This window comes from Mustela nigripes, chromosome 4, assembly GCF_022355385.1.
Source record: "Mustela nigripes isolate SB6536 chromosome 4, MUSNIG.SB6536, whole genome shotgun sequence".
NCBI lineage: Eukaryota > Metazoa > Chordata > Mammalia > Carnivora > Mustelidae > Mustela > Mustela nigripes.
In genome coordinates, this window is record NC_081560.1 from 163,244,938 (window position 1) to 163,272,699 (window position 27,762).

Below are 27,762 nucleotides of genomic sequence, written 5' to 3' on the forward strand. Positions count from 1 at the left end.
GAAATAAGACAGTCTCTTCAATAAATGGTGCTGGGAAAACTGGGCAGCTATATGTAGAAGAATGAAACTCGACCATTCTCTTACAATGTACACAAAGATAAACTTGAAATGGATAAAAGACCTCAACGTGAGACAGGAATCCATCAGAATCCTAGAGGAGAACATAGGCAGTAACCTCTTCAATATTAGCCACAGCAACTTCTTTCAAGATATGTCTCCAAAGGCAAAGGAAACAAAAGCGAAAATGAACTTTTGGGACTTCATCAAGATCAAAAGCTCCTGCCCTTTCTTTTTTCCTGCTTTGTTCATCACTGAGTTTAAAATTTAACAAGATAGTAAACAACATGTGTTGGAGAGGATGTGGAGAAAGGGGAACCCTCTTACACTGTTGGTGGGAATGCAAGTTGGTGCAGCCACTTTGGAAAACAGTGTGTAGATTCCTTAAGAAATTAAAAATAGAGATTCCCTATGACCCTGCAATTGCACTACTGGGTTTTTACCCCTAACATACAGATGTAGTGAAAAGAAGGGCCATCTGTATCCCAGTGTTTATAGTGGCAATGGCCACAGTCACCTGTAAGGGCCTGGTTAGCCAGAGGAACTTAGTTGCAAATCCTGGATATAAGGGCGGGCCAGGAGGGATGGAGACATCCAATCAGTGGGGCACACATATATTTACTGTGGTGAGTTGAAATCCCATTGGCCACCTGTGTGTGGGCCCGGCTCAACCACCTCTATAAATGTTAGTCTGTGAGGCTGGGGTGGGGGCAGTAGTAGGAGGAGTCAGAATAGCCGTTGGAGTAGTAGGAGGAGTTAGAACAGCTGTTAGGATAGCCGTTAGAATAGCCATTGGGATAGCTGTTAGCGTAGTCCTCAGGAGAGTCAGAGCGTCGTGATCATCCTGGTCATCGTAGTCGTAAGCAGCGGCACCAGGGCGAACGTCCTCACCGCCAGCAGCCTCACCACAGCGAGAGGCCCTGCCACCACCGAGCCCCAGCCCTGCCGCAAGCGGCCTCTCTGGAGCGGCATCATTCTGGGGAGCAGCCCCATCCCGAGAGTGACCTCGTCAGCAGCGGCCATGTCCTGGGAGCAGCTTCGTCCAGAGTGGCCTCTTCTTGGGAGCGGCCCTGTCCAGGGAACGACTTCGTTAGCAGCAGCTTCATCCTGGGAGCGGCCCTGTCCAGGGAGCGGCCTCACAGGAGCAGCCCCGGTCTGGGGAGCAACCCTGTCTGGGGAGCGACCTCGTCGGGAGTGGCCTTGTCCAGAGTGGCCTCTTCTTGGGAGCGGCTTCGACCAGGGAGCAGCCTCATCCTGGGAGCGGCCTTGTCCAGAGTAGTCTCGACTGCGGAATGGCCTCGTCTAGAGCGGCCTTATCCAGAGCGGCCTCATCCAGAGCAGCCTTCTTGGGAGTGACCTTGTCGGGGTCATCATCGTCATCTCTTCATAAGAGATGGCCCCTACCAGTCAGTTTGATTTTCGATGCTTGGCACAAAATAAAGGTTTGTTTGATTTTCGCTTTGTGTCAGTCTCGTTCCTTTGATCACAGACCCTAACAACCAAACTGTGGAAAGAACCAAGATGCCCTTCAGTGGATGAATGGATAAGGAATATGTGGTCCATATATACTATGGAGTATTATGCCTCCATCAGAAAGGATGAATAGCCAACTTTTATATCAACATGGACGGGACTAGAAGAGATTATGCTGAGTGAAATAAGTCAAGCAGAGAGAGTCAATTATCATATGGTTTCACTTATTTGTGGAGCATAAGAAATAACACGGAGGACATGGAGAGATGGAGAGGAGAAGGGAGTTGAGGGAAATTGGAGGGGGAGATGAACCATGAGAGCCTATGGACTCTGAAAAACAACAACCCAAGGGTTTTGAAGGGGCGGGGGATGGGAAGCTGGGTGAGCCTGGTGGTGGGTATTATGGAGGGCACGTATTGCATGGAGCACTGGGTTTGGTGCATAAACAATGAATTCTGGTACACTGAAAAGAAATTAAAAAAATAAAAAATTTAAATTAAAAGAAAGTTGGTAAGCAACTGTTCTAGAGTCAAATTCAGACCGATTCCAAAGGCTCACATGTTGAAGGAACATAACAAGGTAGATTTAAAAACTGCCTAACCACTTGTGTATTTCCTCACAAAGAGACCATTGTGATTCCTTAATTAATAAAGACATAAAGTAGATTCATTTATAATAAAGAATTTTCACACTCATTATCTTATTATTCAAACACAGATCAGAACACTATTTCTCTAGTTTTAACACACTTCGAGATGATGATTCCCAAAAGTAACTCCAAAAAGAAAAGCAATGCATATATTACTACCAAACTATTAACAATGGGGACACTGATGCTTAGAACACACTAATGAATGATTATACAGTGGGAAAGTCTCAGCTAAGAAAGGCATTCCCTGACTGCCATATCTAAAGTTGTCTCTGCTCCAAAACTGCCAACCTTATCGCTGTCACAGTGATGTCACAGTAGTTTGACTGCTTAGAGACAATGCAGATAAAAAGTGCCCTTGGAGAGATGAAGACCAGAGCCCGACTCACTAAGTGGAAAAACAAAACTAAACAAAAAAACCACTGTAACCTGCTACCCAAAGACAAGAGTTGATGGGGAGTGGTCAGGAAGAAACAGTAAGAGGGGCTGCAAAACACCTAGAATTCAGGCAGGCCCTGTGGCCCAGAGGCTGGATGTACAAGACCCCAAATACCACCACAGAGCAGAACTACAAACCATGATAAAACCTGGCTCTGAGCTAGGAACACCAAGGGTAATAAGACGATAGCCAAACTGCTAGACTGCCAGGGGTGAGCACAGAGGAATGAAGATACAGAAAAGAAAAATAAAATTTAAAGACTACTAAACTATGTACTCAACAAAAACAAATTTTAAAAGCCCAAGAATACATTTTTTTGCAATATACATGACAAAGAATTACCATTACTGATATGTAAAAAGGATCTTGTAATTCAATAATAAAGTGACCAATAACCCAATAAAGCTGGCTAAAGAATGGACAATTCATAGAAGAAATTAAAATGATGGTAACCTCATTAGCAATCAATGAACTACAATTAGAAACAATGCCATATCAATTATAATCTATTACACTAACACATATTAAAAGATAGAAAATAATTGGCATTAGCAAAAAACCAAAATAAATTTGTTTTCTCTTATGCATTGTTGGTATAAGTATAATTTGACATCAACTTCCTAAAATCCATTTACAATTTTTTTTTAAAAAGTTCACTTCTAAATGTATCAAAAATTTAAAAGTTCATTCCTTTGATATAACACTCACACTTCTAGGAAGTGTACAAAGATACATATGCAATGATGTTCATCATAGCACTGTCTGAAATCATGAAAAATTAAAGACAACCATGATGTCTATCAATAAAAGATCGGTTAAATAATTACAATATATCCATAAAACATACTTCTAATGTAGCCATTAAGAAGAATATAAGTCTATATCCTTTGATATAGAAAGATGTTCACAAAATATTAAGAGAACAAATGTTACAAAATAGCAGGCATGTATTATATTACATGGTTTGTATAAACTGGTATGTGTTTCTTATAGGTTTATAACTTATGTATATGTGTGTATGGATAGAGATGTCTAAAAGGATATTAATAAAAGTATTTTTCTCTACTATAATCATTAGTTTTATTAAAAGTTGCTCTCATTTTGAAAACAATGTATTTTTTACTTTAAAGTATTAGTTTTAGTAGATAAATATTCGGATGTTTATGCATATGAAATAATATAGTCATTTCACCAAAGTAAAAAGCAACTATTACCACTATTTTTCAATATTGTTCATGAGGTTTTAAGAAATTAAATGGAGAATACTTGATAAAAATTTTAAAAAGAGGCCAAAATCTACCTTTGTCTTTGATCAACAGCTTCTTTCTTACCCTGGAAATAAGTAATGAAGAGAAAGACATTCACTCTCAACATTAGCAAAGGTAAAAATAATAAAGAATAAGTTAAACAAAAAAGTTACAGGAAAAAAATTTATGAAATATTTTCAAATGACATAAAAAAAGAACTGAACAAGTAAAGAGATGTAACCAAATTCTTAAGTGGAAGACTTAATATCAGAAAAATATTAATCCCCTCCAAATCAGGATATAAATTGAATATAATTCCAATCAAAATCCATTGATCAGTATTCTTGAACTGGAAGAATTTAAAAATTCATTTTAAAAAGTAATTATAAGAGAATAGCTATGAAAACCTTGAAGAAAAAAATGAGAGAGTGGTTAATAAACTCTACCAGATATCAAAACAGTATAGCATTGGCACAGAAATAAAGAATAGAAAAATGACAGAATATACAGTTCAGAAAGAGGTACATGTGTATGTGGGAGTATAATATATAACATATATGATGTTTCAATTTAGTGCTAAAAGAATGTTTTATTTTAAAAACAGTGCATTCAGGGACGCCTGGGTGGCTCAGTTGGTTAAGCGGCTGCCTTCGGCTCTGGTCATGATCCCAGCATCCTGGGATCAAGTCCCAGATCGGGCTCCTTGCTCGTCAGGGAACCTGTTTCTCCCTCTGCCTCTGCCTGCTTCTTTGCCTACTTGTGATCTATCTATCTCTCTCTCTCTCTCTCTCACTCTCTCTCTCTCTGAAAAATAAATAAATAATCTTTAAAAAATAAAAACAGTGCATTCATAGCTTGGAAGAAAATAATGTCATATACTTCCATCATAGTAATATAAACATATACTCCAGTTATAATAAGAGATTAAAACTCTAAATTAAAAAGAGTAAAAAGACTAATGATAGCCCCAAAAAAATGGTTTGCAATACATATGATAAAGGATTAACATTCCTAATTCACAAAGAATTACAAATTGATAAACATCAATCTAAAAAAAAAAAAGGGACAAAGAATATGTATAGGTAACTCACAAAACAAAGTGCAAATCAACAATAAGTACCTGAAAATATACTTTCTCTGGCTATCACCGGAAAATTCCAACAATGAGATATTTCTCACCTTTTCGGCTGAGAAAGATTAAAAAGAACACTGATACCCATTGCTAATGAGAATGCTAGGAAATAACTACTCTCAATACACTTCTAGTGGGAATAGGAATTGCCAAAATTTTTTCTGAAAATTATCTGGCAAGGTGCATTACAATTTTAAATGCAAACCAAAAAAAAAAAAATCAAAAGTTGTACTTCATCAAAATTAAAACTCTGCTCTCTGAAAGAAACTGTTAAGAAAATAAAAGGAAGGGTGACTGGGTGGTTCAGTCAGTTAAGCATCTGCCTTCAACTCAGGTCATGATCCCTGGGTCCTGGGATGGAGTCTCATAACAGGCTCCCTGATCTATGGGGAGCCTTCTTCTCCCTGTCCTCCCTGATCATGCTCTCTCTTGCTATCTGTGTCTCCCCCTCTCTCAAATAAATAAATAAAATCTTAAAAAAAAAAAAAAAAAAAAAAAGACAGGAGTGTCTGGGTGGCTCAGTTGATTAAGCATCCAACTTCTGATTTTGGCCCAGGTCATGATCTCAAGGTTGTGAGATTGAGTCTGGCAATGGGCTCTGACACTGGGCTCTGCATGGAGCCTGCTTAAGATTCTCTCTCTCCCTCCTTTCCTCCCCTCTTCCCCACTCCCCAGACAAAAAATTCCCTTTCTCCCTCTCCGTTTGTCCCTCCCCCTCTCTAAAAGAAAAAAAAAAGAAAAAATTTGCAAATCACATATCTGAAAAAGGACATATAGCCCAAAATATATATAAAATATATTTATATATATATATGGATATATATATAATATATACAAAACTCTCAAAACTCAACAGTAAGAAAACAAACTCATTATTTTTTTAATAGGGAAAAGACTTAAACAGACACTTTACCAAAGAAGATATATAGATGGCAAACAACCACATGAAAGATGGTCAAAACTATTACTCATAAGGTAAGTTGCAAATTAAAGCCATAAGATACTACTATATATTCACTGGCTAATTTAAATGACAGACAATACTAACTGTTGGCAAAAATGTGGATGAAGTAGAACTCTCACATACTGTTCGAATACAAGATAGTATCAGCCACTTTGGAAAACAATCTGACAGCTTAATTTAAGTCAAATAGACAACATGAAATCAAGCATCCCCACTCCTAGGTACCATACTACCCAAAAAAAAGGAAAAATATGTCAACACAAAGAGCTGAGAGCAAATGTTTATAGTGAGTGGCTTTATTCATCATCACCAAAAACTAGAAACAAACCAACTGAGGAATGGATAAATTGTAGCATGTTCACAACATGAAATATTACTCAACAATAAAAAGGAATGAAATATTAATATATGCGACAAGTGAATGAATCTCAAAAAGAATTATGCTAAGTGAAAGAAATGAGACACCCAATCACTTCATCATTCCATTTATATGACATTTAAAAACAAGTATCAGATCATATACAATTAAGGACTAGAGGGAGGGAAAGGAGATTTTGAAGGGAGATGAGAGAACTTCTAGGATGAGGGAAATCTGTATCTTGATGGTGGTGGTGGCTATTTGACTCTATGATATATAACATTTGTCAAAATTTATTTTTTCTTATAATTATACCACAAAAAACCTAATTTTATGAAATTTAAAAATACAAAGTTTTTGACCCAGACATTCCACTTTGAGAAATCTATTCTACAGAAGTAAGTGTGCCAACATGTATTTAATTATTGTACATTGATAGGGAAATAGTTAAAGTAATATTATATTTAATCCATAGAATGTAATCCAAATAATTTAAAAGACCTGGAAATAGTCCTCTGAGCATTATGATTTATGGGAAATGAAAGAACAGTTCTTGTTCCATTTATTTGAACCCTTTGCCCAACTAAAATTAGAAGAATGGGCCACTACAGGGAAGAATGAGCTTCTTTTGTTCAATTCATTTGCACAGTAACACAGTAAAGCTGACCATCAGGATCCCAATCCACTTTGGAACATAAGACTGAAAAAGGAGGTACAAAACAAAAAGTGGCACCATAAACATGAGAAGAGTCCTCACTGGAAAGCATCTTATGTAATGTCATCCATTTATAATGGTTTCCTTTGAGGCTGCCTCTTATAGAGGGCTGACTATGACTTGACAACCTAAATAAATTTTGTTTAAATTTGACCTCATTTCAAGATCATTCACTATGCTCCCTATACTATGAAGAATAATGTACAAATATGGCATTCCTTGCCCTCCAGAAGCTTATGTTCTAAACAAAATCCTAGAAAATACATTGCCCTTTAAAGCTGACTTTTTCATTTGATTATAGGAATCTACCACAAAAGCTGAATTTACACCTGAAGAAGTATGGGATTGGGGCAAGGATAAAGGGAAATGAGTAACTGAATCTGAACCTATAAAAGTTATTAGTTAGCTGTCAAGTTATCCCAAGTGAATTCATTCATCATATATACAGCAGAACATTCCCAACAAATATACAGAACATTATTACATTAAGAATCATGAGAACACAAAGAAATGGAAGAACAATCCCTGTTCTTTCTTAAAAGCTCCAGGACAAACCAGAAGCTACAGGACAAGCATACATCCATGCTTTTTAAGTCAGTGTAAAAAGTGCAGCATGTTACTTGTCACCTTTTAAAATAATGCAATCACTGATGTTCTATTGGTATTACTCCATCACCTTCCCAAAACCTTGGAGTTTATTTCAAAACCCTCTAGATAGGTAAGGCTAATATTATTTCCATTGCTACGTAAATCATTCACATGAAAATATTGTGCTTAATACCAGGCAAAAATACAATCCACTTTTCCAAAACGATGATATAAGGAGGAATACTTGAATAAGACATACATATTAAAGAATTGTTATTAGTTTCTGTTAACTGGGCTGTCACAAGGACTGCAGAGTTATTCACCTTTACTGAATAGTCAGAAGACCTTCAAAGCTAGAATAACATTTGTTTGTGTCTGAGGGGTAGCTGTTTAAGAGAGCTCATGGGCTGGAATGCAGAGTATGAAGGCATGCCTCTCACCTCAACACTGATGGTAACATCAGCCAAAGATGGAACATCTAAGAACAAGAGCTTGCTAGTGAGGTGGAGGGCAACAACCATCATTTTTAATATGCTTTTAACTCACTGACATTTCACTTTATCAATTTTCTGCTGTGCTGACTTTGTTTTTTCCCATACTATGATCTTAGTTATCCAATTTTAAAATAACGAATATACTGCAACTGACCAGGAAACAATAATGATACCCTGCTACCCATATACATGAAATTCTATAAATAATTGGAGAGAAGGGTTGAGAGGAGGGCAGAAGCATGAAGAAAATGAGCTCTTTTTGAGACTTTGGGAGGCTCAATTTCTTCATCTTGTCCCACATAAATACTTGCACTACAGACATTTCAAATATTATGCCAGAGTTACACAAAATAAGTGGAACATCACCAAGCAGAAATCCTAGAGTAGGTGTTCTGAACATGTTGGTAAAGAAAGTCACTTCACTTGAGAGGTCTCTGCCCCTTCAACTTCACCCTCCTTACCAATATACATTCATCACTGAAAAGGGAAATATTTACAAAAGTTAGTTTAGTTATGTTTAAATATTATGTTTAGCTGTCTGGAGACCATGTTCTCAAAATTTATACAAGAAATCAAGGATTAAACTTCATAACAATTAGGAAACCACACTGTGTAAAATCAAAGACTTAGTTAAAGGACATTAAAATAGTTTTACCATTGGTGCTAAATTGAAGTGAGTGCATCTCTTCCCAACACCTGGAACCAAAACCTTTTGAACTTTCATGTAAACAAATTGGGGCATACCAAATGCTCTGTCTGTAGCCAGGTACCACCTCTATACACGCATTTGGGTGAAAAATGTGGAAAATGCCTGAGGACTCTTTGAAGCAGCTTAGAAGAAGTGAGAGCAGGAAAGAGGCTCTTCTCTGGGGTAAGTTTATTTAGTGGAAAGTAAGCAAGTTGTCAGGGTAAAAGTTGACAATGTTGATTCCAACAGTTTGAACTGCGAATAAACATCCAAAGGGATTATGTTACTGAGAATTAGAAAAGATTCCATTGAACGCAACAGAACACTTGTGTTTTCAAAGATAATACGCCTTCAAGCCACACTCTGGATCCACAGTTTAAGGTTAGAATTACCTTAAGCCCTTTCTATGCCACATTAAAGAACATGGGGTCTGACCTCTTTAGAAAGGACCTAAAATTAAAATAAGAACAGGATAAAAATATTTCATTTCTAATAACTGAATTAGAAAATACTAAATACATGTACATTTGTACATCTGAGAGATAGAATAAAGAAATTTGGATTTAAAAAATCTATGTTCTTCCCAAGCATCTAAACTTAAACAGTTAACACTAACCAACTTGGGGAAATAATGCATTGGCCATAAATCACTTTTGAGTTTTCCCTCTTAATGACCTATCAAACAGCAAAAATAATAAGGCCTATACTTATGAAATCCATAATCCTCTTCTCTGCTCACCAAAGCCACATTTAATCTGGCTTTCATCTCATGCTGTTGGATTTTCCACCAGGTACAAGATGAAAAGCTGGAAGAGACTTGAGCTTTTTCTAAAGCACAACAATTTGGTTGCCACTCAGCAATTCCTGGTGAAATGCCAGGAAGCCTATAAAAAAAATTAAAAATTTTCCTAACTTGGAGTTTACAAAAGTGTGAGATGTTCGTAGGCTATCAGACATTCCATCTCTTTATTTTTTAAAAATTCATAAACAAGGGGAAAGAGACACTTTTGATTTGTTAAACTTTATTTAGATCAATATACGCAGGTATGTCTTACATGCCCTCAAGAAAACGGAGGTAACTTAGACAGCTCTTCTTAATCCATCTTAAGTCCTCCATGATTTTTACTTCAGAGTCGCTGTTAAAATCTTTTCCAAAACTTGACAAAAGCATGCAACTCACATGCTCTTTACCAGCCAAGTTTGCAAGCAGCCCTGCAAAAAGTTGCTTCTCCTCTGAGCTCTCACACAAATACACTTCCCTCCTTGAACCAAGGATGTAAGGGAGTATGGCTGTCTCATAGCCTCTTTGTTCTTAGAAAGAAAATCAAATTCTCCAGATATTTTCAAACTCCACCAGGAATAGAACATTCTCAGCTCAGCCTGTGGATCATTATCTCTTTTACATTTCGTCTTAATGTTCCCTGGGTTCATGGAAAGGGCATACACAGAAAGAGGAAAATAGCTGCTTCTTGACACCAAATTTAGTAATTCTTTCAAATCTATTGGCACACATTTAAAAAGTTGTATTTTTACAAGGCTTCATTAGGTTTTCATTGGTTCTGTCTTTGGAGAACACATACTGCTGAGTTGCCTATAACTTTAAGCCAAATACATCTGTAAACTACAAGAAATATTTTTCACAGGAAGACAAAAGTCATCACAATTTAAAAAGGGATATAGTGGGTGGAGACAGACAGATGTGGGCTCATCCACAGCCCACTTTAATATCTCCCAGGCATCAAGTTGTTAACTAATGGAAGCCAACAATCTATAATGCTCTAAGATTCCAGACGACTCCAATAGCCTTACCTGTTAATATTAGATTACTGTAAGTATTAGAGAATTGCTCCTTTAGAAGAACAAGGTGCATCTGAGCTGCCTTCTCCCGTTGGAGCTCCAGCATAACATCAGGGTGCTGAGCAATCTTGCAGCCTTTCTGTTTATCCAGGGCAACATCACTTCGAACAATGTCTACAAAAATAAATAAATAAATAAATGCAGCCAGCAAAAACAAAACAAAAAAACTGGAAAACTATATACAAATCAAAGTCTTGTTTCACCCAAAATGAAAGAATTTATAACCTATCAGTCTTTCATCAGAATGAAAAGATTGTAAGTAGAGAAACCTGAAGAGCCTCCAACTTCATGATACATTCTGCAAGTTTCTCTGACCATTTCCAAATTCTTTGACAGTTTCCATTTTATTACCTCACTGTAATCATTTAAGATTCTCACTCTTCCCTTCTACTCTCAGCTCACGTCTAGGACTTAGGCACTTCCTAGGGCCTTTTCTGAACTTTTACCATTGTCCATGGAAAAAAAATAATATAACTTTGTCTGAACACCAGTGATTATGATATTTCATCTATCTCTTGCTGTAGTACAGATGGTAGCTCCTCCATGTATATTCAGGATATGTGGCCTGTTTTCAAATTTACCTCCCAGCTAGCCCATTCAGTCCAAATTAGGGTTGTTATCCTGTGAGCTAGATGCTCAGGATTTCTCCTGCTATCTTTCATGTGCCTCTGGCTGCATTCTGACTCATAAATAACTCTTTAAAATCTGTAAGTATTTGTAGGCACTGAAGAAAGCAATAGGGTGAGTCACTTTACAGTTCTACCTCCTTTCCAATTATTTTCCCATTAGTAACAAGCTGCTTTTTATACTTCAGTATGATTTTCACTCAAAGCAGAAGTATCATCCAGAAAACAGTCTCTGCAAAAACAAACATTGTCCTAAAATATTTCCCAATTAACAGGGAGCTTTAATGCCCTAAAGTTGTTTACTTTTATAAATTAAAATATAATTCAGTTGACTATCATTGAAACAATTGATGTTTATCAACAGCAATCTGGATGACAGTCTAGAAACTTTCAAGTTTTATGTAGCAAATTGAAGGACTTTAAGAGAAAATGCTAAAAAATTATTATTATTATTATTATTATTATTATTAAACCAATGGCTTTGGAAGGGATAAAGTAATACCCATGTTGATTGTACCAATAAGAAAGATTTGGTTCTTTCAGCAATGCTCAAAGAGAAAATAGGATATATGATATAAAAGATGGGACACTGTTGTACTCTTCAAACCCATCAACATAGCCCTAATAGAGAAGCCCAGCTATAAATACAAACCCAGGACAATGAGGGTTAGGATGTGTGTCACATAAAGATTAGTCAGATGTGGGAATGGTTCTTACTTAATCTTGGTTGAAAACAGAGAAGCTGGTTGGAAACAATGGAGTATTTATTCCTAAACCTATTAATGCCAATTTCTAGACTGCAGGCAAGAAAGTGAACTGATTTAACATTCAAGTAACTACTCTCATAGATGTTCTGAGGCTCAAATACAAAGGTAGAATAAATTAATTCAGGACACACTCTAGTTTTTAAGACCATCAGAAGAAAACATGAGGAAAACTTATTACACTATATAACTGAATCCTTCCAATAATCCTATGAATGTGGCAGATATTGTTGACTAGCTGACCCAAACCCTACACACAATCTCTTCTCCTTTGCTTTCCTCTGCTACAGAGATGAAAACAAACAATTTCCCAGCTTTCCCTGAAGCAAGGGCTGACCATGTAACATGGTTCAGGCCAATGAGCTACAGATAGACATCCTTAGGGTATACTTAACCTTAGTGACAAAACCACACTAAGAGAAAACCAGGATATTTTTCCTTCAACCAGTTAGCCTTTCTTTATTCCTTATGTCTAAAACATAGAAATGAAGCCCAGACTTAAAGAAGTCATTTTGTGGCAATGACTCAAGAAGCCAGAGGGCAAAGGACTACACACTAAGGATGATGAAATCGAAGACTGGAAGAGCCTAAGTCCCTAATGTTTTTACGGAGCTCCCACAGCCACCCTACTTGTTCTATACTGCCCATCTGTTGATATCTTGTTATGTGAGATATCAGTTTCTTATTTTCAAAATCCTGACCTGTTTTTGTAATCCTAAATGATAAAGAATAATATTACTCTCCCTTTTGTATATCTGAGGAAACTGAGGTCCACAAAGCTTAAGTGACTTGCTCAAGTTCACAGTGCATGGTCAGTCCCCAATCCAGAAATTTTCAAAGCTAATCCAGTGATCTTTCCAAAAGTTACTTCTACATAGAAACTCAGAATGTAACAATAAAGTATGGTAAATAATAAAAGTGAGGAACTAAAGAGAAAAACCTAATTATACTATTACAGCAGCATACCACAGATGGTCTATCTAGAAAAGAAATACGTATGATACTTGCCCAGAAAACATCACAAAACTTGTACCAAAACATACTATATAGAGTGAAGAGGAGTTTAAATTATTCAGATATCTTCTAACCTGTTAGTAGAACACCTACCAAACTCTCTATTTCCTATGTAATAAATGTCTTGCTCAGAAGGCAGAGAAAGCAAATATTATAACTGATAGTCTCAATATCATTCCAACCAGAACCTTAAAATAAAGTGACCATATTATCTAAATAAGAAGAAGAAAAGAAAACCATGAGCATGGCCAAACATATGTCTGAGACTTTAGAAATGTACACAACAACGTTTGGGGAAAAAATAGATATGCCTTAGAGATTCTTTATTCAACCCTGATCTATTTGAAATTATATCAAAGACTAGAAAAACACACACAAAAAAAGTACTTATCAAAGATGTATGTGGTCATATATATCTGGAGGAAGAGTTAATATTATCGATGGCAGATTAAAAATTCAAAATTATCTTGACAACCTAGAAACTGAAACTGAAATCTCCAAGACATAGACATGAACACAAAGTCTTGCATCTATACTGAAAATTAATTCCATAAGAGGGTAAGGCCAGACCAGACAGAAGCTCAAATTTAAGATTTAAGATCTTATTAAGTTTTATAGGTTTTCGTTGAATGCAAACTTCATGTAAGCCAGTAATATGCTGTCAAATATGATATGGCTGCCAAAAAGATTAACATAATTCTTAGACTGAATTAATAGAATGAGAACACCCAGAATATAGGAAGTAACATAGTCACCCTGAATTCCATGCCAGCAAAGGGCAGCACAGTAAAGAGTTGGAGTTAAAGCAGACCTTGGTTCAAATTCTAGCATGGAAGTTATTTACTAGCTGCAGAAGTGACAGACAATGCCCTTGTAAGCCTATTTCTTCATTCTGTTATTATCAAGAGTCATAAAAGATTTAACACTATATGTGCCACATAATAAAAATTCTATTAAAGGAAGCTATTACTATTTTTATTATTATAATACTCTATTTTCAGTATTGTATGTTTTCTACCTGTAATAGTTTCTCAGGATAATCTAGAGTCCACAAAAAAAAAGTGCCAACATGGGAAATAATTTTATTTTTTAAAAATAGCTGAAAAAACAGTGTTGAACCTGGCAAAGAAAACATTAAAGATGACTTGCTTCATACAAAAGAGAAGACTGACTTATTCTATATAAATAGAGAAAGCCAAACATTACAGGAGTAACCAAAGGAAATACTATTTAGTTTCACAAGAGAGAACTCTTAACAACAGAAGTGATCATATAAGGAAAGGAGCTATTTGAAGATGGGGTGAGTTTCCCATCCCTGGAGATATTCAAGCAGAGACTAGGTGACACGGGCACAATAAAATTATTTCAGTATAGTCATTACAGCCTGCCAAGAACAGAGTTAAATTACTTTCACCAACAATATATGCTTTGAATTCAAACATATACAAGTTTAGATCCCAGCCTATCACTTACTTTCTGAGACAAATCATTAAATCTCTCCTTTCCTAATTTTTCAAAATGAGAGTATTAATAGCATTATCTGTAATGCGCTTACACAGACAGTTACAGGGACATATTGGACATTCAACAAGTGCTGGTTGTTTCAATGGGTGAGAATAGTAATTATATTTATATTGGGAAGTTGTTAATGAAGGGTATTATATACCTTTAGCTCATCTTTATCTCAAAAATGTTATGGCTCTACAAAAACTTATGCTTTTGTCAGACATGATAGAAAAAAATAAAGATTCATAGCCAGGAGATTTAGGTATGAATTACAACTACTTTACCAATTAACCATGAAACTATAGACTAAAAACTTAACATCCTTGTGCCTTGGCTTTTTCCTGCTCTACCAAACTGAAAAGTTGATGGACTGAATGACCTCTAAACCTCCATCCTGCTCCTACTAACTTTCTTCTTCTTGCTGATATTTTTTATTGCTATGTGATCAAAGTAGTTCCAAAGAACCAGCTATCCATACATCATCTCCTCATCTGCCCCATGGTCTTTATTCTGATATTGTTCAAGGATGCCAAAGACCCAACATATACCCTGAGGGAGGCAACAAGGGAGAAAGCATCCTGAACCAAAACCAATACCCTAACATCAAGTTATTGCCTATGAGGACTTGTAGACATGTTAGTATGATCATGTTTGTATTTTTGTTCTTGCTTCTTTCTGCAATACATCCTTCTCCATTCTTTAATCAATTAGTAACCCACAGCTGTATTAGCCTAAGGTTGTAGTTTTGGTTGGCGTGAGTGACAGACTAGCAGACCAGACAAGAATTTTAATAGAGAGATCCTAAAACTTTGAAAGACATAAAAATGAGCTATATAACTTTGCCATGCATCTCTGGCTGACTGGGAGGCTGGGCGCATATGCAGGGGATACTCAGCATAGGATTTTTCACGCAAAAATGGTTAACTGGGAAACCATACACAAACTCAAGAGGTTGGGAGGAAAGTAAATGGTTAGGCAGACTTAAAAATTATCATAAAACTGAACATTCGTACCAATCCCCACTGAAATCCATCAGCAGAAAGCCTTAGGGATTAGTGATTCAAAGTGTTTGAAACACAGCTACTGAACAATCTCTGGGTGATCATTAAGCTGTTAAGACTCAGAGGTGAACCCTAGGAAGCCAAGCTAAAAAAAATAATAATAGTAATTTTAAGAGCAGAAAAAACATCAGTGGCAGCACAGGATAAAAAAATTAAGTCCAAATAATTTATTTTTAAAAAGGCAAAACAAGGGGCAACTTGGTGTCTCAGTGGGTTGAGGCCTCTGCCTTCGGCTCTCGTCATGATCCTGGGGTCCTGGGACTGAGCCCCACATCAGGCTCTCTGCTCCGCGGGGAGCCTGCTTCCTCCTCTCCCTCTGCCTGCCTCTCTGCCTACTTGTGATCTCTGTCAAATAAATAAAATCTTCAAAAAAAAAAAAAGGCAAAACAACAATTCTCAGGGGAAAAAATTACAGATTGGCTATGGTATATCTAAAATGTCCAGTTTCCAACAAAAAATTATGAGTCATTGAAAAAAACAGTAAAGTGTGACTCAAACTCAAACTCAAACTCAAAAAAAAAAAAAAAAAAAAAAAGCGGTCAATTAGAACTAATTCTGTATTGGCCCAGCATGCAAAGACGTCAAAGAATAGGGATGCCTGGGTGGTTCAGCCAATTGGGTGGCTGCCTTCAGCTCAGGTCATGATCTCAGGACCCTGGGATCAAGCCCAATGTCAGGCTCCCTCCTCTATGTCATATCAATAAATAAATAAATAATTTCTTTTAAGAAAAGAATAGATTATAAATATTTTAAAAAATTAAAAGGAGCCTTGTTTAAATAATTAAAGAAAAACCTAGTAATGACTCAAAGAACTGGGAAATAAAACAAATAGAAATTTTACTTAAAAAAAGAGGAACAAGGACACCTGGGTGGCTCAGTCACTCTTGCTCAGGCTCTTTGCTCAGCGGGGAGCCTGCTTCTCCCTCTGCCTGCGTCTCCCCCTCCTTATGTTCTCTCTCTGTCTCCTGCTCTCTGACAAATAAATAAATACAATCTTTAAAAAAATCCTTTAATTAAAACAACTTAAGAGGAACCAATGGATATTCTAGAGTTGAAAAGTACAATAGCTGAAATGAAAAATGCACTAGATGGGCCTAATAGCAGAACCGAGAGGACAAGAGAAAGAATCAGTATGTGAAGACAGATGAATTAAAATGACCTAACATGAAAAACAGAAAAAGATCAAGGAAAAATGAGCAAAGCCTCAGAGATTACGGAATAAAATGAAGCAACCCAACAAAGAGGAAAGAGAAAGAGAAAATTATTTCAAAAAATAATTTTAAATTTCCAAGAAGTACAACAAAAACAATCATTACAAAGAAATCTATACCTAGAACATCATAGCACAACTCTTCAAATCCGAAGATAAAAAGAAAATCTTAAAAACAGAAAGAAAAAAACTTATCTTAAAAAGGGACTCAACAATACAATTAATGGCTAACTTCTAATCTGAAACAAGGGGAGCCAGAAAGCAGTGGAACAACATATTCAAAGTGCTGAAAGAAAAGAGTTTTGGTACACCTGGGTGGCTCACAGTTGGTAAAGTGTCTGCTTTTGGTTCAGGTCATGATCCCAGGGGCCTGGGACTGAGCTCACCAGAGAGTCTGCTAGTCTCTCTCCCTCTGCCTCTTGCCCTGCTTGTGCTCTCATGGGCAAGCACATGGTCCCTCTCTCTCTCTAATAAATAAGTAAAATATTTTAAAAATTCTTATAACCAAGAATTCTATATACAGCAATACTGTCATTGAAAAAATGAAAGCAAAATAGACACTTCCATATAAAAAACACTGAATTTGCAAGCAAATCTGTAATATGAGAAATATTAAAGGAAGTCTTTCAGGTTGGAAGGAAATGATACCAGATAACTCAAATACACAGAAAGAACTAAAATACATTAGAAATGATATATATGTAGGTAAATGTAATAGAATTTCTATACTCTTAGTTTCTTTAAAAAACACAAGATTATATACAGAAGATAATTATGTTGTAGTTATATGTAGATGTAGTATGTAAAAAATTGACATTATAGGGGGAATAGGAAAATAAGGTGAATTGATGTAAAGTTGCTTTAATTTATCAAAATTAGGTATTAACTTGAATTTGACTGTTATAAACTAAGATGCACAGTGTAATTCCTGAAGCAACCACTAAGAAAATAACTAAAAATAACACAGTGTAAAAACCAACAAAACAATTATTAAAAAAATTTTTTTAAATCTAGAAAACTGGTTTAACAGAAATAAAACAATAAGCATAAGAAATATAGTACATATCAAAATGGCAGACATAAATTCAGCTCTACCAATAGCTACATTAAATGTAAATGGACCAAACACTCCAATCAAAAGCTATAGATGGTCTTATTGTATTTAAAGAAGCAAGATCCAAATATATGCTGTTGAAGAGACACATTTTAGATTTAAAGACAAATACAGGTTGAAAATAAAAGAATGTGAAAAGATACATCATGCAAACAATAACCATAGGGTGCTGAAATGATTAAATTCATGACAAAAAAAAGTTACAGGGATTTGGAGTGGTACCCATTATGCTGTTATTAATCAAATTTTTTTCTGGAGAGGGGAAGAAGGAAAAAGATTTTCCTTCTCTCAACAATTGCTCTCCATTCTGTATTGAAAGGAAACTTGATTCTTCTCTCCTTCCCTTTAGGCAAAAAAATCTATGACTCAGATTCACAGCCTGCTGAATTTGACTATAGGTTGCCCCACCCCCACTTCCTGCCTCTGGCAACCACCAATCTGCTCTTCATGAGTTTGCATGGCTTTTTTTGTTTCAGATTCTATGTATAAGAGATATTGTATGGTATCTGTCTTTCTCTATCTGACGTTATTTCACTTAACGTGATGACCTCAAGGTCCATGCATGTCATCACAGATGGCAAAATTTCATTCTTTTTTTATTCGACATCGTGTATGTGTGTATGTTTGTGTGTGTGAGTGTTTCACAATTTTTTTATCCATTCATCCATTGATGGATACTTAGGTTGTTTCCATATCTCTTGGCTATTACAAATAACACTGCAATGAACATGGGGCTGCATGCATTTTTTTTTCTTTTGAGTTAGGGTTTTCATTTTCTTCAAATTAATACCCAGAAGTGGAATTTCTGGGTCATATATAGTTCTGTTTTTAATTTTTTGACAAACCTCCATACTGCTTTCTATAGTAGATGCACCAATTTACATTCGCACCCACAGTGTATAAGGGTTCTCCTTTCTCCACATCCTCATCAACATTTATTTCTTATCTTTTTGATTATAGCCATTCAAACAGGTGTGATAATGAGATATTTCATTGTAGTTTTGATCTGCATTTCCCTGATGATTAGTGCTGAGCAGCTTTTCATGTACCTATTAGTCATCTGGATGCCTTCTTTGGGAAAAAATCTAGACTTTCTGCTCCTTTTTAATTGAATTGTTTGCTATTGAATTATAAGAGTTTTTTCTATATTTTGGATGTTAACCCTTATCAGATACATTTACAAATATTTTCTTTCATTCAGTAGGTTGTCTTTTCATTCCATTGATGATTTCCTTTGCTGTACAAGATAAAATGGTTTTGAAGACAGTAAATATTACTAGAGACAAACAGGGACAGATCATGGTGACAAAAGGGTCAATGTATCAGAAGATACAACAACTATAAATGTCTATGCACTTAATAAAAGAGTTCCAAAATATGTGAAACAAAATCTGAGACTACATTGAAAGGAGAATTTAACAATTATAGTTCAAGATTTCAATACCCTACCCTATAGTTGATGGAACAAGATAGAAAATCACTTAAGGACAATATACCTTACTGACATTTAAAGGACATACTAAATAAAAGCAAAATATACATATTTTTCTAATCACACATGAAACATAACCATAATAGTCTTATGCTAGGCCATAAGTCTCATAAACTTAAAAGGACTGAAGTCATACAAGGCATGTGTTCTGACAATACTGGAAATAAATTAGGAACCCATAACATTAAGACCTCTAGAAAATCACCAAATATTAATATTTAGTTAAACAACACACTTCTAAATAGTCTAGGGGTCAAAGAAATCACAAGGGAAATTAGAAAATATTTTGAACTAAATGAAAATGGGAACACATATCAAACACATATCTAGTTTCTAGTTTCCACTTAGAAACTAGAAAAATAAGAAAACAACACAAAGCAAGCAGAAAGAAAAAAGACACTTCTCTTGATTTCTATTCTGAAATTTAAAAAAAAAAAAAACAGAACAACAGAGAAAATCATGAAACAAAATATTGTTCCTTTGAAAAGATCAACAAAATTGAAAAGTTTTGAGATAATGGCAAAGAGGACACAAATTAACAAAAATCAGGGAGGAAAGGTAATCTCAAATGGTTATATAGTGTATGATTCCATTTATACAACAATTTCAAAAAGACGAAATTATAGCGATAGGGAAGAGATTACGAGGTTGTTGCTTTTGGATGGTACAATTCTGTATTCTGACTGTTATACTGGTTACACAAATTCATATACATAGAAAAACTTCATAGAATTATGCACACAGAGAAGAAATAACTATACTTAAAAACTGATAAAACACAAAAGAAGTCTATAGTTTAACTTCCTCTACTATTTTTGCAAGCTTTTAGCAGTCTAAAATTATTTCAAAATAGAGTTTAAAAAGAAGTTAGACATTTACCTCTCATCATACACACACACAAAAATTAACTCAAAATGGATCACAGACCTAAATAGAAGAACTACAGCTATAAATTTTCTAAAATAATAGGAGAATGGCTTTGTTTCCTAAAGTTAGGTAAAGATTTCTTAGTTTATAACACCTATAGTACAATTCACAGTGGAAAAAAAATACCATTAAGAAAATAAAAAGCTAAGACAAAGACTGAAAGAAAATATTTGAAAATCACCTATAAGATAAAATAGATATAGGAAATATTTAAAACTTAATAAAAAGACTAACAACCCCATTTTAAACGTGGGAAAAATATCTGAACAAACATTTCACCGAAAAAGATATACAAATGACTAATGAGAACATGAAAAGATGCTCAAATCATTCATTAGTTATTAAGAAATGCAAACCAAAATCACCATGAGGTGCTACCCTTAGAAGGGCTATAATCCAAAAGACTAAAAATACCAAGTGCTAACAAGTATGTAAAGAAACAGGAGCCCTCATACATTGCTAGTGGGGATCTAAAATGGCACAGCACTTCAGAAAACACTTCAGCATTTTCTTAAAAGATAAACATAAACTTACTGTATGACCCAACAAATCCACCCCTAGAAATCTACACAAAACAAATAAAAGCGTATCTTCACACAAAGACTTGTACATGAATTCTTACAGTGGCATTCTCCACAACAGTCAAAACTAGAAACAACCCAAACATCCATATACTGGTAAACTGATAAAACGTGGCAGATCCATACAGTCAAATACTAATCAGCAATAAAAACAAAATATTGATAAATACTAGACCTGGAAAATCTCAACAACATAAAGTAAGTGGGGAAAAAAACCCAGATAAAAATGTTATATTTTGTATGATTTCATTTATGTAAAACTTATAGAAAAGGCAAATCAAATTGAAAGAGAAAACTATTGTTGGTTTCCTAAGGCTGATGTAGGAGCAAGGACTGACTGCAAACAGACATGGAATGTTCTAATATTGGATTGTGATGATGGGTGCACAACTCTATACATTTCATAGAAATAACAATACACTTATAATGGGTTAACTTTAGCACATCTAGATTATAGCTCAAAAAGGCCATTAAAAAGTAACAAAAATAATACACCCATGTTCATAGCAACATTATTCATAATAACCAAAAGGTAAAAGTAGTCCAAGAGTCCTTCAATGACAGATAAATGAAATGTGGTCTACACATATAGAGCAATATTGTTCAGCCTTAAAAGGAGGGAAATTCTGACATATGCTATAACATGGATAAACCTTAAGTATAAGTGGAAGAATCCAGTCATAAAAACAGAAAATTTTTTAAAAAGAGAAATATTGAATAATTCCATTTGTATGAGGTACTTTGGGTGCTCAAATTTGTATACACAAAAAGCAGACTGGTGGTTCCTAAGGGCTGTGAGGTAAGAGATAAAAAGTTTTTGTTTTTCTCCTTCTGCCTCTGCCCCTCTCCCCACCTCAAAAACAAACAAACAAACAAAAACCCTTCATTGCTACTTTGTTTCAATTATAAAATTATAAAATGTTTGGGAGAGAGAAATGTACAAAGAATACCCTCCCATACCCATGCATCCTCACTCAGCTCTATCTTTGCAGGACATTTTATCATACTTGCTTCAGATCAGTTTAAAGAAAATAGTTCAGAGTGTTTGAAGCCCTTTGCTTGTCTGCAATAACATTCTCCTTCCTCTCTCCACCTTCACAAAGATGACCACCATCCTAAACCCTGCAAGTAATACACTTACATAACCATATGTATGTATGTATGTATGTATGTGTTTGTATGTATGCTTTTCTTACATAAATAAAAAATACTAGTTTACATTTTTACAACCAAGGGACAATTATCAAAACTAAGAAACCAACACTGTTACAAATACAATTACACTACAGACTTCATTATATTTCACCAGTTTATTGGTATTCTTTGGGATTCCAGAACCTGATTTAAAAACCCACATTGCATTAGTTTCCAAATCTCCTTAATCTCCTCTGAACTCTAACAGTTCTGTCTTTCCTTGTCCTTCATGACTGTCAATTTTCAAGAGTACTCATCAGGTTCAAATAAACTGTCTTTCAGTTTGCACTGGATGACGTTTTTTCATAGCTGGAATAAGTTATAGACTTGGGACAAGGATACCAGAGAGCTTGGTTAAGGTGGTCTGATAGATTTCTTCACCAATAATTTATTATTTTGTCTTTGTAATTAATGAATATTTTGTGGGAGAAATTTTGAAGGTATGTAATACTGTGCTTTCCTGTAAACTTCTACCCACTAATTTCAGCTTTCATTAGTGGATCTTGCCTAAAGCAATTATTCCTCTGGTATTCCAATAGTGATTTTCTATTTTCCTCATTCCTTCAACATTTATTAATTCTCTAAGAAATTAAGTGGCCCTTTTCCACTTATTTGTTCAACCACTGTTTATATTAGTATGGACTTAAAAGAATTTATTTTAAGTTATTATATTTATCTATTTTGTTGCACAAATTGTTCTGGCTTTAGCTATTTGGAACTCTTCCAGGTCACCTTTTGTGTCCTTTTGACATACTCACATCATTTTTTTAAAGAACTTCCTTATTTTCTAACACCACAAATGTTCCAGGAACATCTTGTATTTTCCTTGCCCCAATCTTGGGGCTATATACTTTGCCAAGGAACCCTGTTTCCTTTTGTGTGAGAATGATATTTAAAAACCAAGATCCGGGCACAACATGTGCTCACTGCTACTGGGGTGTCACTACTTCTAGAACCTCTTAGAAGATAAGGCTAGGAAATGTGTATGTATATACTAAGTGGTGTACATGGGTAAATCTATATTTATTGTATCTATTTACCTATTAAAAGGGAAAAAAACACACTAGTTCAGGGCACCTGGGTGGCTCAATGAGTTAAGCCTCTGCCTTTGGCTCAGGTCATGATCTCAGGGTCCTGGGATCACGTCCCACACTGGGATCTCTACTCAGCAGGAAGTCTTCTTCCCCCTCTCCCTCTCTGCCTGCCTCTCTGTCTACTTGTGATTTCTGTCAAATAAATAAATAAAATCTTTAAAAATTAAAAAAAGGGGGAAAAAATATTAGTTCATATTGATGTCTCCAGTTCCAGTCCAGTACCAAAGGGTTTATTCTAGCATTCCCATTTGCTTATTTGTAATTTCTTTCTCTTACAGTAAGACACCTGCTTTTCCTAAACTACAATATATTTACTTATTTGTTCACAGTAGTATACATGCAGTTTCAGAACTGCTAATCCATACCCCTAGGAGAAACAAATTTATCAAGTACAGTGGTTTTTATTTTTGAGTTCTTTTTTCATTAGCCTTATAGAACCCAGTCCAAATAAAGCTTCTTAGGCCATTTCTTTCCTTCTCTAAGCCTTCAGTGTGGTCCTCTTTCATTGTAATAGTTAGACTCATTTGTAAATCTCAATCCTATAATTGTTCTCCCAACATCCTGGTTAATTTCTTTAAATTTGAAGACAGTAGAATTCACTTTATGGTATGACAGGTTATGTGAGTTTTGATAACTGCATAGAATTGAATAACCACTTAGCACATTTGCACACAAAATTTGATCACTCAAGAAATCCCCTCATGCTACCCATTCCTAATCAATGTCTCACTCCATTCTCACCGTGGGAAACAATGATCTGTTATTTTATGGTTTCTGTCCCTATAACTTTGTCTTTTTCAGAATGTCCTATCAATGGAATCATACAACATGTAGCCTTTGTATTATGGCTTCATCTACTTAGCAAAATGAATTTAGAATTCATTCATGCTGTCATACATTAATAATTCATTCCTTTTTATTGCTGAATATTATTCTATTGGATTGATGCACCACAACTTGTTTACCCTTTGATCCACTGAAGGAAATCTGACTCATTCCAGTTTTTTGAATAAGGTTTCAAGAACATTCATATTCAGGTTTTTCTGTGAAAAATTGATTTGGGTAAACTTCCAGCAGCAAGACTTTGGATCATATGAAAAGTTTATGTTTGGCTTAGCAAGTGATAGCCAAACTCTTTCCCAGAGTGTTATACAAATTTGAATTCTCAACGGCAATGAGAGAGTTCTAGCTGCTCCACACATTCATCAGCACGTGGTATTGTCAGTTTTGTCTGTTCGATATTCCAATTGATTTGTATTTACATCTCATTGAGTTTTAATTTTCATTCCCAAATGACAATGATATTGAATATATTTTCATATACTTATTTTCCATCCAAATTTCTTCTTTGGTAAGGTGTCTGTTCATATCTTTTGCCTATTTTCAAATTGCAGTTTCTAAATTTTTTAAGATTTTTTTTAGTTCTAAATGCAAATCCTTTATCAGATTTGTAATTTTAAAATTTAAAAAATTTAAATTTCCCAGTCTATGGCTTCACTTTTTCATTCTCTTTATAGGTCTTTCACCCACCAAGCAAAAGATATCAATTTTGATAATTCAAATTTATCAATTTTTTTCTTTTATGGACCATACCTTTGGTATTATATCTAAAATTATTTTGCCAATTATAAGACCATACAGATCTCTCCTATGTTTTCTTGTAGAAGTTTTTTAAGTTCCATGGCTCATATTTAAGTAAATATGATCAATTTTGAATTAATTTTTGTAAATACATTTTGTAGATACATTTTGAAATATGTATCAATGTTCATCTTTTCACATAGGAACTTCCAATCACTCCAACACCATTTTTTGAAAAGACTTCCAAGATCATTAAATTGCCCTTGCATCTTTGTGAAAACTCAGCTGACAATATTTGTATGGATCTATTTCTAAGTTCCCTATTCTCTTCCTCTGTTCTACGTGCTTCTCCTTTACCAATACCATACTTTCTTGATTAATGCAGCTTTATAGTAATTATTGAAATCAGGCCATGAGAGTCTTCCAAATTTGTTCCTCTTTTTCAGAATTGTTCTGCCTATTCTAGTTCCTGTGTGTGTGTGTGTACATATTCACATATTTTAATAAACATGGACATCTATAGAAAATAGACACACATCTATAGAAAAGTTTCCTGATTCTGAATAGGATTGAATTGAATCTATAGATAACATATTAGGGAAAACTGGTATCAACAATATTGAGTCTTCTAGTCCATAAAATTATATTACATATCTCTCTCTTCATTTATTTGATTTCTTTTACCATTGGTCAGTAGTTTTCAGTATAAATACTGTGCATACATTTTGTTATATTTATAATTACTTGTGATATTAAAAATTTATAATTTTGATGCTACTTTTTGTAAATCTCCAATTCCAATGTTCATTTTAAGTGCATATATAGAAATACAATTTATTTTTGTATATTAACATGGTATCCTGAAGCTTGGTAAACATAATTAGTTCTAGAAACTTTTCTAGAGCCTTTGGAATTTTCTAATGTATATTATCATGTTAGCAAATAGATAGAGTTTTATGCTTACTTTTACTAAACTGTATGCATTTCATTTATTTTTCTTGCTTTATTACACTGGGTAGGACTTCAAGGATGATGTGGAATAAGAGTGGTGAGAGTGAACATCCTGCCTTCTCAATCTTAGATAGTTAGTATTCAGTTTTTCATCATTTAGAATAATGTTACTATAGCATTTTTATAGATTATTTTTATGTGGTTAGGGAAGTTCCTTACTCTTCCTACTTTTCCAAGAGCTTTTATCATGAATGGATGTTAAATTTTTTCAGATGCTTTTTCTGCATCTGTGGAGATGACCAACCTGTTAAGTAAGTTAGACACACACACACACATGCACACACGGCCTATAACAATTTGAAATGCGCTGAATTTATAAATTAATTTGGAGACAATTTCAAGATATTTAGCCTTCTTAACCACGACATTATGCATCTCCATGAGGTCTTCTTTTATGTTTTTCAATAAAGTTTTACAATTTCCTCTATTAAAATGTGGTGTAATGTTTCTTGATTTATTCAAAAGTTCTGTGGTTTTTGCTAATTTTATAAATGATACCAGTTTTACAATATGTTCTAAATTTTGTCCCTAGTTTATAAAAATGTAACTTGTTTTGCTACACAGATTTTGAATCCAGCAATCTTGACAAACTCTCTTATCATTCTGTAGCCATTTGTGACTGGATATTCATGAATTCACTATGTAAATAACCACCTTCTTAATTCTTATATGTTTTAATTATTTATTATTTTGTTGAAGTATAATTGACATACATTATATTAGTTTCAGGTATACACCATTATAATTCAACATTTGTGTACACTGCAAAGTGATCAACATGGTTTAAGTCTAGTTACTGTCTGTCACCATACAAAGTTACCAAAACTTTTTAAAATTTACTCTTCTTATGTATTGGAAGAAACTGGTTTATTACATTTATGCTTATCTTACAATCAGAGACACTGCCTGCCTTTGTTCCAGATTATCTTTTCAAAGATGTCTGTATATGAATTGTCTTAGAAGACAAAGATAGTCCCTGCAAAGGGCAGGCATGCATAGTGTCCAATATAATAAAGATAGCATCTCCTTCCAGAAGAAAGGGAAGGCCTCTTTATTTCTCATCATAAAAGATTCAGGTTCCCTAATCTTTGGGTTCCCCTCTTGTTATATAACCCACTGCATGTTTAAGTATCAGTTAGCATTCTTCTTGTTGTCTTTTGGGAACTGAGACTCAGGAAAACAGTGCAAAAAACTTGCTGATATTCTGTCGATTGCTATTGCTACAAAAAATAAACTCCTTTGTTTCTGATGTCACCTCTTCTGCCAGCAGCCATGAAACTCTAGAAGGCTACCTTCTTAGCTTTCAAGTAGGCTAAAACCACAGACCTTCACAGTTCTTCACATTAATGTGTCAGCTAGAACCTCCAGTACAAAGGTGACTTGTGGGCAGCTTCATCCTGATTTTAAAGGGAATACTTTTAACATTCCACCATTAAGCATAATAATGGATTTAGATTCTTAGTGGATACTCCTTTTCAGGTTATGGGGAATGGTTAAAAAAATTGTTAAAATGTCTATACTGCCTAGAGCAATCTATACTTTTAATGCTATTCCAATCAAAATTCCACAGGTATTCTTCAAAGAGCTGGAGCAAATAATCCTAAAATTTGTATGGAACCAGAAGAGACCCAAATCACTAAGGAAATGTTGAAAAACAAAAATAAAATGGGGGGCATCACGTTACATGATTTCAAGCTTTAAAACAAAGCTGTGATCACCAAGACAGCATGGTACTGGCATAAAAACAGACACATAGACCAGTGGAACAGAGTAGAGAGTCCAGATATGGACCCTCAACTCTATGGGCAAATAATCTTCGACAAAACAGGAAAAAATATACAGTGGAAAAAAGACAGTCTCTTCAATAAGTGGTGCTGGGAAAACTGGGCAGCTATATGTAGAAGAATGAAACTCGACCATTCTCTT

At 34.9% G+C, this 27,762-nt stretch overlaps 1 protein-coding gene across 1 annotated transcript in view; it reads right to left on the minus strand.

Annotated features, from left to right (window-relative positions):
• The window catches only part of HPSE2 (heparanase 2 (inactive)), a 674,134-nt gene that overhangs the window by 592,471 nt on the left and 53,901 nt on the right, over positions 1–27,762 (minus strand). Inside the window, exon 3 of the mRNA XM_059397708.1 lies at positions 10,614–10,775. Within this exon, the coding sequence (XP_059253691.1) occupies positions 10,614–10,775 (162 nt within the window). The remainder of the gene's footprint in view (positions 1–10,613; positions 10,776–27,762) is intronic.